General features: G+C 35.4%; 1 protein-coding gene across 1 annotated transcript in view; it reads right to left on the bottom strand.

Moving 5' to 3' along the window:
* Positions 1-5,766: 5,766 nt before the first annotated feature.
* Positions 5,767-15,844, bottom strand: part of LOC138934668 (uncharacterized) — an 87,829-nt gene continuing 77,751 nt past the window's right edge. The window contains exon 6 of the mRNA XM_070298663.1: positions 5,767-6,655. Coding sequence (XP_070154764.1) covers positions 6,486-6,655 — 170 coding nt within the window. The 3' untranslated portion in view covers positions 5,767-6,485. The remainder of the gene's footprint in view (positions 6,656-15,844) is intronic.

Below are 15,844 nucleotides of genomic sequence, written 5' to 3'. Positions count from 1 at the left end.
TCGAACCGACGGCACGTTAAATTATTATGCTAATAGTGCCGTCGCGACTCGCAGCGGCGCGACATATCGCCGCGTTGCTTTTTAATGGAATAAAAATTGAAAGAGGCAAAAAGATTTGAATATATTATAAGGATTTATCGGAGCGTCACGCGAATATTAATATTTGTTATTATATTATTATTTTCATAAGAAAAAGGGAGTACGGAAATCTCGTGATTTGTTTTAAAGTTATGCTTTTACGGTCTTTCGAATAATACTGTGCGCGCAAACATTTTCTTATTACGCCGATATCCAACTCATATAATATACAATAGTTTTGTTAATGAGATACGCAACGTTGCATTCTTCTCTTGAGTTTATCTTTTTTTTGCGAATTTTTGAATAAACGAAGAATCACGATGATATTGATCTTTCGCACAATCGCGGCCTGTGATATTGACATAGTTGCTATTATCGCGTATCGCGAGTTTAACGTGAAATAGATCATAAACAATTTTGTTATTTCAACAAATAATGCTGATATGCATTATTTCTGTTTGACGCATTGCAATTGATAAAGTTGAACTGTATTATTTAATTACTTTGTACACATACATCTCATTTAATTAAACTTTCGTTTTTTTTTTCTCCTTGTCTCGTTACTCTATGCACAAATATCGTGGTATAATGACAATGATAATGTATCAAGAAAAATAAGTTTTGCTTGTCATTAAATTTAATTCGCTTAATCGCATATTTTACTCTCACTTTTTACACTGCTAAAGCAATTCATATCGTCTATGCCGCCATTGTCCGAACTGGCGGCATCAATTTATTACGCCAATTTATTGCTTTGTCACGACGTTTAATTAAAAGTGCAAATGGTTGGTATCATCAAGACTCATCAGGCCGGCAGTTCGTCGCACTTTTCTATGCCGGAATCCATTTTTGCTCGAGAACTTTTTTGTCTGGTTACAGTCGTGGTCAGTCTTCTTCATGTAATTAATTAATGAATTTTAAATGCCGGCACGCATGATTCAGACGAAGGACAAAAATTTTCGCGTAATTGGCTTTAATTCGATCATTCTGTAATCGTCGTTTTTTCCGCTCACGAAATCAGTCGTTTACTGTCCACGCTCTACTTTGCTAAAATCGGAATACGCAAAGCGGAAATTAACGAAAGAGCGATTAATTTGTCCGACCTGAGGGGATAAAAAACTGGGGGAAAATTGCAAAAGAGGAAAACGTAAATAAATTTGCGGCAGAAAAAGAAAAGATCACGCACGATCCTTTTTCGTCCGTTAATTTTTTTTTTCCACCCGAACAATTTATCGCCAATTACGGATCGCTTGCGTTTGCATTTTAACTGATTCAGAGTCGATGGTGTTAACATCCTCGAACGTGAGCACAGAACGTTGGCCTCATTCGGACTATTATAATGATATGTTTGAAAGCTCGTATTTTTATATTCGAATGTAATTTTATGCCGATCTATCGAAAAACAATTATTCTTTTATGAATTATTCTTTTGTAATTCTGTATTTAAAGCAAAATAGAATTGCGTACAAATTCTACAAACACGCAAAAGCTGGTGATATAACGAGTATAAATATTATTATTTTATCAAACCGCGTAATCTTTAAATCTTAATAATTTTTTGTATAAAGTAATCACATCTTTTTTCAAAGTCTGCGAGAAGCGGTAAAAAATGCAAATAGTGAGAAAACAAATATTTGTTGTGAAATTTCTTAGTGAAGACGACTTATTAACCGTTAACTTTTCAACTTTTCTCGTCTTGTCGCGCTTACTTTTTTTCTTAGCAAAGTTTTCCCGCGGTGAGGAACCGCACGAATCCTAAGGGAATTTTCTGCCTTTGCTGTCGGCGATAACCATGTTAATGCAATTTCTTGATGGTTTACGGAAACGGTCCATATCCTCTCACTTCTAGCGTGCCAAGTCGGCAGTCTTGCGTGTTCGTGCCTCCCTTATCGTGCCGGTTTTTTTGCCACTTTTTGCCACGCTTTTCCTTTCGTCCATTTTTGCCGCGATTCTTTTTCTTTGTTCCGCTACGTATTACATTTCGGACAATTTCGCCTCTCGTTCATCAACCTTTTTGCTATAACAAATCAATGATATTTACCGATTTTTCTGGCGTAAATAAAAAACTATATTCAAATACATCTTACGATTAGAGCTCTAGAGTAGTACAATATCGAAGTCGCTTATATCTTGATCAAAATAGATTAGTTTCGATCAATAAATGCGTAACAATTTATACTTACTTTCACCATCTTACGCATTGATTTTCATGCTAAACGAGCCGTTAATTCATTTTCCCTTGCTATTTCCAGACATGTTCAGCTTTCGAATGCATAACGTCTTGTTTCATTGTGCACTAGATGTCTTTAACTTGATCAAACTTCGCCAATAGAAACTTACATTAACCGAGTCTGACCTAAGACTCGTGCTAGATCGGGACTTAAACTAGCAATTCAAGTTGTTGATGAAACTAGGAGTTTAGTACAAGTATAGTATTATGCTTCAAGACTCTCTTGTGCGACAATTGTTAAAGGGTTTAAAAGAAATATTTGATGTATTTATTTTACATTTTTATATTATCACAGAAATGCATCGGAGCGGAATAACCAATGCTCCAATTATACGTCAATTAGGACCGCGCGTTGACACAATTCGTTTTTAGGTTACTTCAACATCGCCAGATTTTTCGCCGTAAATGCTGCGATTTGCATTCTTTAGTCGCTCTTGTTATGTGACTTTAATTGGACGAAATTGTTCGCTCGGAGATAACTAAATGTGAATGTAACGAACGCTAGCTATCGTCACTGGTTACGGATTTTGACGCATCCATCGAAAGCGTATTTGAATTGCAGAAATTGTTAACGAAATGGCCCAATGCTTTCCGATTTTTACTATGCTTAAACGAAGTAAATTGATGACAATGTTTCTTATATATATAAATGTGTGTATAGACATCTAGTTGTAATACCTTGTGAGTAGATTCCTCTTTGTTTATCTACTTACATTTGTTGTAGGCAGATTTAATAAATAATGTGTTATACAAGAGATTAATATTTAGGTAGATATCCAAGGCATGGATTGGTCCATCTTTTTAAATTAATTTCTCAATAATTATTACGAAAATCGCCAAATAGTAAAGGACTTTTCTTCTCGGTTTCATCTGCTCTACCTGCACATGACGGGTGATCCGCGAATTATGGGACACCATGTATATAATATTTTGTTCTATAACATTTCATTCTATGACAATATGTTATGGCAATAACAAAAATTTGTCTAACAAATGAGATGCAAATATATTTCTAACAATACATTAATTTCTATAAATTGCACAAGTAACGGCAGTTTTATAAAATGACGAGACACTTTTGGAAAGCAAAGCTTTTAGATTCTACTAAAAGTAATTTGATGCCTCGTAGTCGAGTGGATTAAGTATCGGAATGGCGATCTGCAGCTTTTCCCTATTCCTCTTTGTCTTCTTCTTCTTCTTCTTCTTTCCGGAATACGATTCAACGAACTCTAAGAGTAATAGATAGTTTCAGTTTGGTATAAACTTTCATCGGATAAGATGTCCAAGGCTTTACGATAAGACCTGCTTCAAGGTATTCGCGCGCGGTTGCCCTTAATACTCTTCGAGAGGTATTAATTCTTCAATTATTGAAATAGGTGTAGTACTCGAGAGGTGTAGTAAACTATTCGGTATATCAATGCAAATTATATATTATACCACAGGAGTATAATTCTAGTGAAAGTTCTGAGATATTCTATTACTACTACTAGCACAATAAAAACAACAGAGAACATCGGAGATCCATTGTGTTACACACATTGTTATATTAACTTAATTAGGAAAATATTAAAATATTAAAATAAAAAAATAAAAAATAAAAATAAAAATATTAAAATATTATCAAGATAAATAAATCTATCAATTTTTAATTATTCATTATACAAAAATTTTTTAACACCATTTTGTCTTATATTTTAACTTTAAATTTTTTAATTAAGATAGTAATATATGCATATAAACCGAATTTTTATATAAAAAAGCACAAGAGAGATTTTTAATTAACTTTATAAATTTTACGATGCTATTTTATTAATCTTCCTTGCATAGCATTTTACTTGAAATAGTTTTATAAATAAGTTTTATTCATAAATTTATATCATATTTTATTTTTTTTTTTGTGCGTTTACAATAGTGCTTACTGGTATAACGCAAAAAATGTGACGATAATCCGAAAAAGCGAAGCGATAAGATATGAAATGTCGGAGTAAGTAGTTTGAATCAAGGTTTCTGCGAGCCATATGTCACGCGACGTTAAGTAGTGGAACCGCACGTGCGGCACATGCGATACGTCAGACACGCGCGGCCCATACCGGCATAACCGTAGCCGAGTTTTAATTTCGGCAACGGATCGAGTGGATCGGAATGGCTTACCCTCATCGTTACGTTCCCGTGGATGTTTGATTAACGTCAATTTTACGGCGATCGCAATTACGTTTTCGTCTTCCTTACCACCCACTGCAGCGCCAGTTTCCATCATACACGGACGATATACATCGGTTTCGCGGAGACGTGGAATTACAGGCAACCTAATTTACGGATGGAAACGCTCATAAGCCGGTTCCTGCAATTTGCCAATCCCTTTGGAGTGGCTAATCTGCTCACGCGCGTCTACTTTCCTGACTTCTCTCTCGTTCTTTTTCCTGCTTTTTTTCTTTCTCTTTTTTCCGTCCGTTATTCAGCTTTCAGCAAAGTTTCTTAAATTACTCGCCGCATCTTTTTAGAAAATTATAGCAAGCTTCTTAAAAAAATATTATAAAAATTTGTGCAATTACATTAAAAAATAAATTGTACAAAAATAACATCTTGTGATATTTAAAAAAGCGATAAAATATTATATTTTTATTGTACTTTTAGCTGGTGACATTTTAAATAATAAGCGTTAAAAAGAAACTAATGTATTCTCAGTTTGGGAAGTTCTGCTTATATAAATTGATTAAAGGTCTATTTTAACATATTATATATCGTATAGATCTTTATATATTCTCGCTCGAAGAGAGAGAAATGCTTTCAAATGTCAAACACTTTGATCCAACCCGAGATTAATTCAATTAGAATCCTCGTGGAATTGACATGGACAGTCGTAAAGGTTAATATGTTTCTGTGAAATGCGACAGTAGGATGTAGAAATATTTTTGTAGAGATAAAGTTGATTCATCGATGTAGCAGGCTGATAATTATTTTTATGCCAAATCGTCATGATTCGAATGCTCAGAGTGCTTCGTGCAAACGCGCGCGTACTCGCGTATAAAGTGAATGAGTCAATGTTAACTCGCTTTGAATGTATGAAAGTTTGAAAGCATCTTTTGGATTGAGGCTTGATCTTAAAAGCACACGAATCTGAAATTATTCCAGTTTACTTTACTGATTATGAGTGTTTATATGGCGAGCAAAATATATACATACGAATATCAAATCTTTAATGAAAGTGCTGCAGCAGATATTTGTCTACAATAAATCAATGAGATGATGATTACAAGAAAAGATGACACGTAACGAAGATAATGTAGATAGATAAAATAAACTTACCTCGTAAATTTGAATTTATCTTATTCTTTGATGGAACCAGGATTCTGCTGTGTAAATGTAAAAAAAAAAAAAAAGTAATAAAAAATTAAATTGGGTAAAATATGCAGTGACGATGAATTAATAAAATAAGAAATTTCCTATATACAGTTCATATTATAATTTATTACAATTTGTACAGATTACAAATCGGTATCTATGTTGATGCATTTTCTGTTAGACATCATAAAAGGAGCGAATATTGAGCAGAACGCCGCTCGTTACTGCGCTAACGTTATTATATATTTATATATATTAGTTATCATAGTTACCCCTGTGTATAATCTATATTTGACACTTTATGAACACTCCGATCACTAATAAATATCGCATTTATGCTTCGTCGGAGAATTCAAATCAAAACGTGAACGGAAGTCGAACCTCCATCGTTTTTCTTCCTTCTGTCGAAACATCTGTCATTCTTTAATCACACAAATGGAGCTGATTTCTCGACTCGTAACGATTTCATGTTCACTTCGTTGCTTTAGGATAGCCGTTATCTCTGTCTATGTCTCAATACGCGGACATTGCTTTTATTCATGCTTGTAATCATGTTTCCCCCTTTCGTTATCAGAACGACAATTTACATCGAAAGACAACACGTTCAAAAGTAACGGTATGCGAGTTAAGATTAGTCTTGCGATCGTTTCGCTAGCGTTACGCCAATCTTGTTCGCGTTTAGGCTCCTCGAGAGAATAAAAATCATCGTTATTCCACTATCTATTCTATACATAGTAACATACATAACTGGAAGCCCTAGACTACTAGGTTTTACATGGACGATGTAATCGGATCAGACAGTGGCAGCGATATCTTCATGAAGAGTGCCCGCGAGCTACCTGCTAACCGCCCACTCGTTCCTCAGCAGTACATTCGTTATCGGTACAACCATCATCGTCAGCGATGTCATCATCAGGAACAGGGTGGCCGTCGCGACGGCCATTATTATCGCCGTGCCACGATTACCATTCCAGGGCCAATTCTGTCCGGCGCATCCGTTCGCTCCTGCTCAACAGAAAGTAGTCGCATGTTAACGAACCGCGAAAGGGTAATGAAATTTTATGGAACGTGTCGGCATAGATCACGACGTAGTTACTCGAGACTGTGCGCGCGCCATTCTCGAATAATAGACACGATGTCCCGAAAGGATGCGCGACAACTTTAATTATACCCGCCGATGGCACTGAATCGGTAAAAGTCGCCGTAGACTGCAAAGTCTTGTTCGCTAGAACATGGAAAATGTAAATTTGAGAACGAGCCTAAGAGAGAGAAAGTTTTGCCGAACTTAAGCATCTTTTGAGAAGTTTCCTTCGCAATTACGACTCTATGTACTGCCAACGGCTAAGTAATTTGATTCGACGTGAAACGGGCAGACAGTAATTCGAGTTGTAGATTTTGTTCGTTTTGCGCATTGTAGAAATACAGTTATAAATGTGAGAATAAAAAAAAATTTAACTTTAATATTCCTTCGTGTCATATTTAAGTAAATCATTAAATTTGATTTTTTTTTTTTTTTTTTTGACATATTTTAATATATGCGATATATTGTACTGTATTATTATATATATTATATTCGAGTATAAATTAATTTTAAACTATTTATATATTGTTTGAATCAAATTCATTAATTGTAAAAGTGTTGATCTACAATATATTATTAATTATAATGTTATTCTTCAAATTCTGATGAATATCAACGATGAATATTTATTCCGCCCTCTATGAGATTGTTGTAGGACGCTCTCATTAAACTATAAGAACTAAGAGAGATAAGATACCTTATAAAAATTGCAAGACTCGTAAGAACTCGTCATTTCACGACTAACTTGACTAGATAATATATTGTATACGTTTCGTTATAAGCATGTTTAAAACGTTAACGTATTTGAACAGGCAGTTGAAGCAGGGCGAAATTGAATGAGAGTCGAAATTGGTTCTCGTATTTAGCTTACGATAGCAAAATTTAGACCGTGATTCCGCTCTATACAAACTGGAGAACGTATTTAATTTCGCTAACCAATCCATGGAATGGCATTCGTTAATATCGAAAACCGATTTATTCTGGCTTCTCGATGGCACTGATGATATTAAGCGATCGATGCTGCAGTTCCAAAACATTGGTGCGTATGGGTGTGTGTGTGTGTGTATTCTTTTTTCTATAAGATCCAGCGAGTGTCCTTTGAAGAAGGTTGCCGTTATTAACCGCAACGAACGCGGATGGCTCTTTTAGAAAGTCTCGCGTCGGCTGATGTCGGCGGCATGAAATAAAACTTGGGTAAAACGAGGGAGGGTAAAAGAAGAAACGCGGCGAAGAATCGCATTAAAGGCGACGTCGCGGCTCCGCGATTAAATTTTCAAGAAAGAGGAAGAGTAGCGGGCAGCACGCTGCAGAAAGGAGGCAAGCAAACCAGGAGGGAAAAAGCAAATTACCGGAAGGGCCGTGCCGGTCGCCCGTCGGAATAACGTCGGCGGGAAAGATGCAAAGAACCTCTGCAAAAAGTGCACGATAGTAATTTTCCTAGAACGAGGAAATAATTTGAACGGTTGCGCTTGTAAAGTCTGAAACGAGCGCGAACTGTAGTTATATAGCCGTTGTAATTTCGCCCTACCTCTTTCCATGGATCATAATTCACCTATACCGCTACCTATCTACAATTTTTCAACGAGATTACCAAGTATCCGATGCTACGTTTTAATCCTCTTTACGTAACACTTAAAGTCAAACAGACTTTGCTAATCAATTTGCAGATATTCGAAGCGGCGAAAGGATTATAATGAAACGAAAAAGATTTTTTTACAGGATTTAAGTTTTAGCGATTGGAGAATTTGGAAGATAATCTTACAATTTAAAGATTTCACCTTTGACCCGCTATGGATTTAATTAAATAAAAATAAATGCGCTATATAAACACTGCGTATGCAATGCTTGTCATCCCTATTCTTATTAACAGTTATATATATACACATGGATTACTGTAATCTTACAAGTAGAATGAGAAAGAAATCAAAGATATCTTTAAATATAAAAATTATTTATTACAATTATTTAAAAAATCTCGCTGTCAAAGTATCATCGACATTTATATCCATTAGATCCTGTCAATCAATACTCATTTTAAAATCTGTATCTGTTTCATTAATAATCGCCTGTTTTGTTGTGGCTGTAGAACAACCGATCAAATAAACGATGATTTTTTCCGCGCGTGCCTTTGTCATTGTGAAGGAATAATAGTCATTAATCGCTGTGGGACATTCGTCTTCGTCCGCTGGCGTGATAAATCTACCGACGTTCAACTTCGTATTTCTATACTCATGGCTCATCGGATTAATAAACTCGTTGGGGACAGTGCTACTTCTAGTTGTGAGAAGAGAAAAAGTGGCACTTGTGAGATTAATACGTCTACTTGAATAAGAGGAAGTCGATTTAGCTGTATATATTTTATTATGTCAAAAGCGAGAAAATATTCCGGGAAATCCGGCTGTCGTGAAAGCACACACGTACTTCAACTATATGTGGAGAGAGAAAAATTTTAAATAAAATGAAAACTCTCTTTTTTCTTGCAACATTAGCGTATTTTTGGCACGCGCCCTTATAGTCGATACTACATTTTCTTTAAAAATACCGTAGATGGTATATTTAAATTTCTATCACTTTAATACGAAAACCTCTGTTATTGCATCGTTTTATCTCGTACATTATATTTTCGATTACACCTTCGACTATTACATCCCTGAGCACATATCCCTTTTATAACTTTCAACGACGAGATTCATGTCGGCAACAGTCTGGAGGTCTGCCAGAATTGGTCACAACATGCTATTTATTATATTTCGTTGAACAAGAGAACAACTCTCATAAGATCCCACTTGATCTCAACCTTTTTCGTACTACTGCAAGCGACATTGCAATCTGCACTATCGCTTCTTAATTCGATTAGATGTCGTTTTGTATCTTTGCTATGATTTATTTTGTAACGAGACACGTGGTACATTTATATCTTTCTCTCTCCATAAATTTAATAGCTATGGATTTATGAGAATTAAAATAGGATAATATTAATTAAAGATATTTAATGTAAAAAAATTGTAGAATATTTTATTTTATCAAATAAAAAATAAAATTTTCAGCGTTTTAATTTAATATTTTTATATATATTGCAATTTGTGATATAAATCTATTTAAATTCATAAATCCATTTTTAATTCATCAAGATAGAAAGAATGTTTTCTTCAATAAAAATGATAATCTTACGGTCAAAAAAATTTATCGTAAAAAGAATTTGATTCTAATGTTTAGAAATAATTTGACTAATAATTTATGATTCTTTGTCCTTACGTGCATCGTGACTTATAGTTTCCTCAAACTTTCGCCGCACGTCAGGTTTCAAGGCATTGATAAGGATATATATAGAATCGAAAATAATTTTGAGTAATTTAAACAAAAGTTTGAATTTTTAAATAATTTTTACTGGTCCACCGCAAATATATCAAGTCATTTATATGCCTTTATAGAAAAAATATCGCACAATATAGATCAAATTAAGAGTTTTGCTTTTTTTTTAGAATAAGACAAGAAGAGAAAACAAAGAGAGATTTAGTTAGCATAAAGATTTGTATAAAACGTGCTTGGTTTCCCTTATTTAATTTTTCTTCTTTTTCACAAAAAAAGAGAGAGAGAGAGAGAAATCTCTCAGAGAGATGTGTCAGAACTTTGTTGACATTAAAACAGGTTAACGTTATTTCAAAGCGGAATATAGAAGTTTCCACCGACTTTATCGATTCCGCCGTGTCTCGTGATAAAAGGATCAATTTTTAAGAAGGTATACTCAGGAGAAGCATAAGTTTTCTTCGTATCAGCGTTATAGAGGGAACGAATATTACCTTCCTATGTTCTGAGATACAAGGCAATGTCATCGCAACTTTCCCGTCTGCAAATAGAGTTTTTATGAATCCCGCGGGAACACAGAAAATCTCACACGTCATATAAAATATTGATTATTATTAAATGGATCAAAAAGAGAACAACATTCGGATATGATATGTTTGTAGAACTACGTAAAATTTACTTTTTTCGGAATAATTGAAAGAGTTATCGAGCAGACGCAAACTAGAGAAGCTTTGCACTTTTAATTACGAGAATAACGATATCTTACACGCATGTCGCGCTTGAGATGTCATCTCTAATTTGTAATGCCGGATATGCGCGATATAATTTCTGTCTCTTCATCTGAAGTATAGGTATACATACACGTATATAAATATATACTCGCGAATTAACAGAACGATTTTATATTGAATTTGTTTTGCCGACGTATACGTTCAATAAACTCATTTATTGGTTTAACTCGGGAATAATGCTTGCTTGCTCGTTTGAAAAATTACTTTGTTAACGACACGTTTCCTCTTCCCTCGTCAATTGACCTCCGAAGCACTTCATTCGATGGGCTACCTTCGTTACGGTTCACTTAGCTCGTGGTAAATAGCACCTGTGTGTGCTTAACCCGTTACCCAATTAAACCGCAGACCATTGCCCCATTTAACTATTACTGCGTTATAATAGCGAATTAGATAATCTGCAAAATTAATATTGCAGTTGCAATACGGTAAATGTCTCTATACAATTCGGCATACGAACTTAATTGTTTAAATATTTTTCGCTTTACCAATATTCTTGTAATTTTATTTTATTTATTTAAGAATTTACATAAATAAAAGAAACTTAAAATACACGAAAAATACATATATTAGAAAAAATAATTTTTCACTATCAAAGATCAAAATTCTCAGAGAGAAATGCAATAATTGTAATATTTCAGATATATCATCTATAGTAATATTACTGATTTTATAATTTTGCTGCATTTGCAAATAATTTCCTCTTATAGATTAAACTTATTTATAAATTATTACGACAATACGTCGCAAGCAAATCATCGTTTATTGTTGATGATAAAGAGAAAATTTGCGAAAACGCTCGTTGATACAAGTTTCTGCGTAACAAAGGTAAAGCGTACACAAACCATAGTTGACTGCATATAGTATGCATATATTGTACGTACATTGACTATTGCTTTCGACGTGTCATCGCGTGAATTACGTGTTCATCGTCACATGTCTGCCGTGACACATCGCGGCGCGACGGAAATCACGAGGCGAAATTCGTCGTCGCATCGGTGCGTTCTCCAAGCGAATTCGCCTAGCGATGACGTTTAGCACGTGTAGAGTCGGTGTCTGGCGGATGGCCAATTATTTGTCGGGTCGCATCGAGTCGGAAATGTCGGCTTTCGGAAGCCTGAAATTTCACCTCGAGTGCCGGCAACGCCGTTAACGCCATTCACCTCCTCCCGAGTGCTCGAGAGACTAAAGAGAGGGTTTGGACGCGCCTCGTATCCCTCTGTCATAACGCATTCGACGCCACGTATAACACTTTACAACGTTATACGTTCCTGAATCGCTTAGGGTAAACACGTTGAATGAAAGCATAGAAGCTAGTAGGAAAGTGGTTATAACCGGGTGGGGAGGGGAGGGGGGGGGGTGGAGGATGTGATACAAACGGGAATGAACGCATGGTTGACGCTTGTCCTTTATCAACCCGTCACTCGTCGACGGCTCCCTTCATAACTGTTTCGATGGCCAGGCGTAATTGGTTTTTTTGTCGAAAACAATTTTTGTTCTCCGATACGTCTGTAACTTTTGGCTGTTAAATGAAACGGAATATTGCATTGAATATTTTTTTTCTTCATTATTAACTTCACGCGACATTGTCATATTAATCACTTGCTATCGAATAAGTTTTCTCGCAACAAAATGCACCAATTTATGTTATAATATCTACGAATATACAATTTTTGTATCGTGTATAGTCTTTTTTATTCGACATACGTTATTAATTAAGTCTCTCTTTTTAACTTTGCATAAATTTTTACGTTATCTATATTTATGCTATGAGACGGGCAATATATTCATTTTCCATTGCTTTAATAGAGTATATCATAATAAAGATATATCCATATGAATTCTTTCATATATATAAAGCATAACGAAAGAGAAAATGATGAAAGATTTCTGACGGAATGAAGGGATAATGAAAGCGAATAAATGAAGTACTTCGTCACGAATATGTATGATCTAGTTAGTACTCGCGGCGTGCGACTGTCGCGAAGTATGATCATACCAGCGGATAAAGCGAGATATATTGCATCGCATTCGCGACAAACTTGCTAGTCAATTTTGTACTGTATCCATCGTTCCCTGTTTCGAAATTTGATTTTCATTTCTGATAACTCATTTCCACGTTCGATCAAATTGCCAATTCGTGGGATACTTGAAATCGTTTCGTTCTGATTGTCAGAACATGCAGATTTCATCGTGCATCCTCGCGCGAGTTTATCAAATCTTTCGCATCAAATTCGATCAAATTCACGCAGTTCTTTTCTGTTGACAGGGACGTTGCAACGTTCCGTTGAATTGTTTACAGATTAATTCTCTCTTCTTCCATTACACGAGATGTATATGAGAGACGCATAATATTTTATGAACGTATCAATGTTAAATATTAAAGAAAATTTTATAAAAGAAAATAATATACACAATTGTATCTCTCTCATACAATTAAATTTTTATCCGAGAGAAATCAATCTTAAATTGATCAAGGAATTTGTAGATAAGAAAAGAAAGCGTCGCAAAATCGGAATAATTAATACATACGAATATCATACACATACGCTTCCGTAGACTCTCGTCGGTTGAGCGCAATTTGTAGACGATGGAATTAGACTATCGCGAATTTGCACCTGAACCGATGGTAAAGCAAGACAAAAGATTCAGAGCTGCATGAATACCGTGGACATTATTTGCATCCAAATGAAACATTTATGTCAGGAGGAAAAAAATCCCGCTGATTGAAACACGGAATCGATACAACGACTGGCACTCGGTATCCAAGAAAGTAATTTCGAAATACATCTCTGAAGCGTTTCATCGGGATCGAAAAAATAATTATGTTCTTATGCAGAGGAATGTAACTAATCTATATATCACGAGAAAAATTCGTATTATTACGAGAAAAAAAATATTATTAATATGATTATTAATTTTTGCCGGTAAGCGCAATATTATTCCCCGGCATTATTTCAATTTGTATAAATAATCCTGGATCGTAATGCATATTAACATATGGTACATAATTGATAAGCGTTAATGAATTCATCATTAAAACGATTACAATTGATAATTAAATATGCAGTACTTATCGATCAATATTGGTATGGTTATTATGTAATACATGTATAGATATTGCTGAACACTCGACGCGCATCCCCCATAGACCAAGTTCGTGGAGAAAATTTTCATAAGGTTGCATTGTTTCTTTTTTTTTTTTTTATCTAATGAAAATATGTAGAAACTCCTTATCTCAAAAATTAGTTGTTCGTATTTTTCAATATAAGGTAAAAATTATAAAAAATGTACGAAAAATACAACAACAACAAAAATATGATGAGAAAACAACTTTTACACGTACATAGACAGAATATTAAAAAAGTTCTTTATCTTTGCAATACGTAGACATGAGATATAAATATATTCTTTGTTAATTATAAACGCATCATATGTAGGATGAATAGAATTTGTTTTTCAAGTTCTCTTTGTGCAAATGAACAGAAAATCTAAGAGAATGTCCGCATACAGAAACTTTCGTCGAAATAATGAGCAAGGGATTTCACCTCGTCTGTTTTCCTTCGTTTCCGCGAGAGTTGGCAAATTGAGCAACTATGATGCTCATCGAAGCGTTTTGCATTAGCGCTTCGTCAAGCTATATAATATGACAAGGGTACATTTTCATGCCTCTCTGTGACAGTTATATAGTCCGTCTCATTTTATGACGGTAATTTGCAAAGTCCGAGGAGTCTCAAAGTTTCGTAGGAGTATATTATTAATAGATTAATCTTAACGCACAGTTCTTTCCTTATCATTGTTAACATCTCTCGCAAAGTATCGGTATCAGAGTCTAGTACGATGTTTCGTAAAGGGAAAAGCGTGTAAAATATTCTCTCTTGTTAAATTTGCGTTTCGCTAAACTTTTCGAGCAACTCGCAATTTGCAGGGCGCGTACGTAACGATATCGGAATAAGAAAAAATTTTTCTCACGAATGACCGAGAAGCGAAATCCATCCGGGCGGATGGAGAGATGGGGAAATGGGGAGCTTACACCGCCAACTTACTAATCGAAGTGAATCTCTTCACGGAGAGAGAGAGAGAGAGAGACTCTCTCTCTATTTCTCTCTCCTTCCTCCGCGCGTCTTCTTTCTTCCTGTAATGCTTTTCCTTCCTCCAAGGCGTCCAAGTTTCGCTTCGCATTCTTCTGCCACTTCTCTCCACGGCCCTTTCCTCACTTTGTAGAGACTTCGACATTCGCGCGCACGCCCGGGTGCTTACTTCTTACTATTCCGGGATACCTTCGAGAAGTACGCGGCTGCGAACTCGCTTCGCATCGATAATGCGAAACGTATATCCTACCAATAGGGTGCCGATTCCTTGCAGGAAAAGGACGAGAAGGGGTTCTCGAGGAGCACGAAAAAAAAAAAAGAAAAAGAGAAAAAGAGCGCGGGCTGTCTTCTTACCGGAGACGTATCGAGCTACGATTCCTTTCCAATTCCTGGGGACAGGACGAATCTAAAGAGCGCCGGCAGCCGGAGATGAATATTAACGACTATCCCTGCCGGCGCTTCGCTTTCATGGAAATGTTTGGACATAGATACAGCGGAATTTCTAATCTACTCGTTGTTTGTATCGTTCTTGCTTGGAATTTCTATATATATAAAGAAATTTAAAATATTGGATGTCGGATTCTCGAAGATACGATCCTTCCTGATTACACAATCAAGTCCTTCAAATCTGTGATTCTCTTACATTTAGAATGAAACAAAGGTTTCTGCAATATTGAATAGAGTATTGAACGAATTCGATATTGTTTGTGCAACGAGAAGAGTTTCGTTAACAACACAGTTCGCGACATAGGAGATGCAGATTGATTTTCTCTCTCTTTATTGTGTTACATTGCATTTATTTCAAATTCCGAATTGATACTATTAAAAGCTCTGCCCATTGTATATTTCCAATAGCTTTTGTTCGATAGGATTGATAGGATGCGCGACGGAATTTCTAATCTCCCGGTCTCGCTATATTGTCATATCG

Source organism: Polyergus mexicanus, unplaced genomic scaffold, assembly GCF_030449975.1.
Source record: "Polyergus mexicanus isolate NDT 795.1 unplaced genomic scaffold, iyPolMexi1.0 SCAF_7, whole genome shotgun sequence".
Lineage (NCBI taxonomy): Eukaryota > Metazoa > Arthropoda > Insecta > Hymenoptera > Formicidae > Polyergus > Polyergus mexicanus.
The sequence above is the reverse complement of the archived record's forward strand: the minus strand, read 5'-3'. Positions and strand labels throughout refer to the sequence as shown.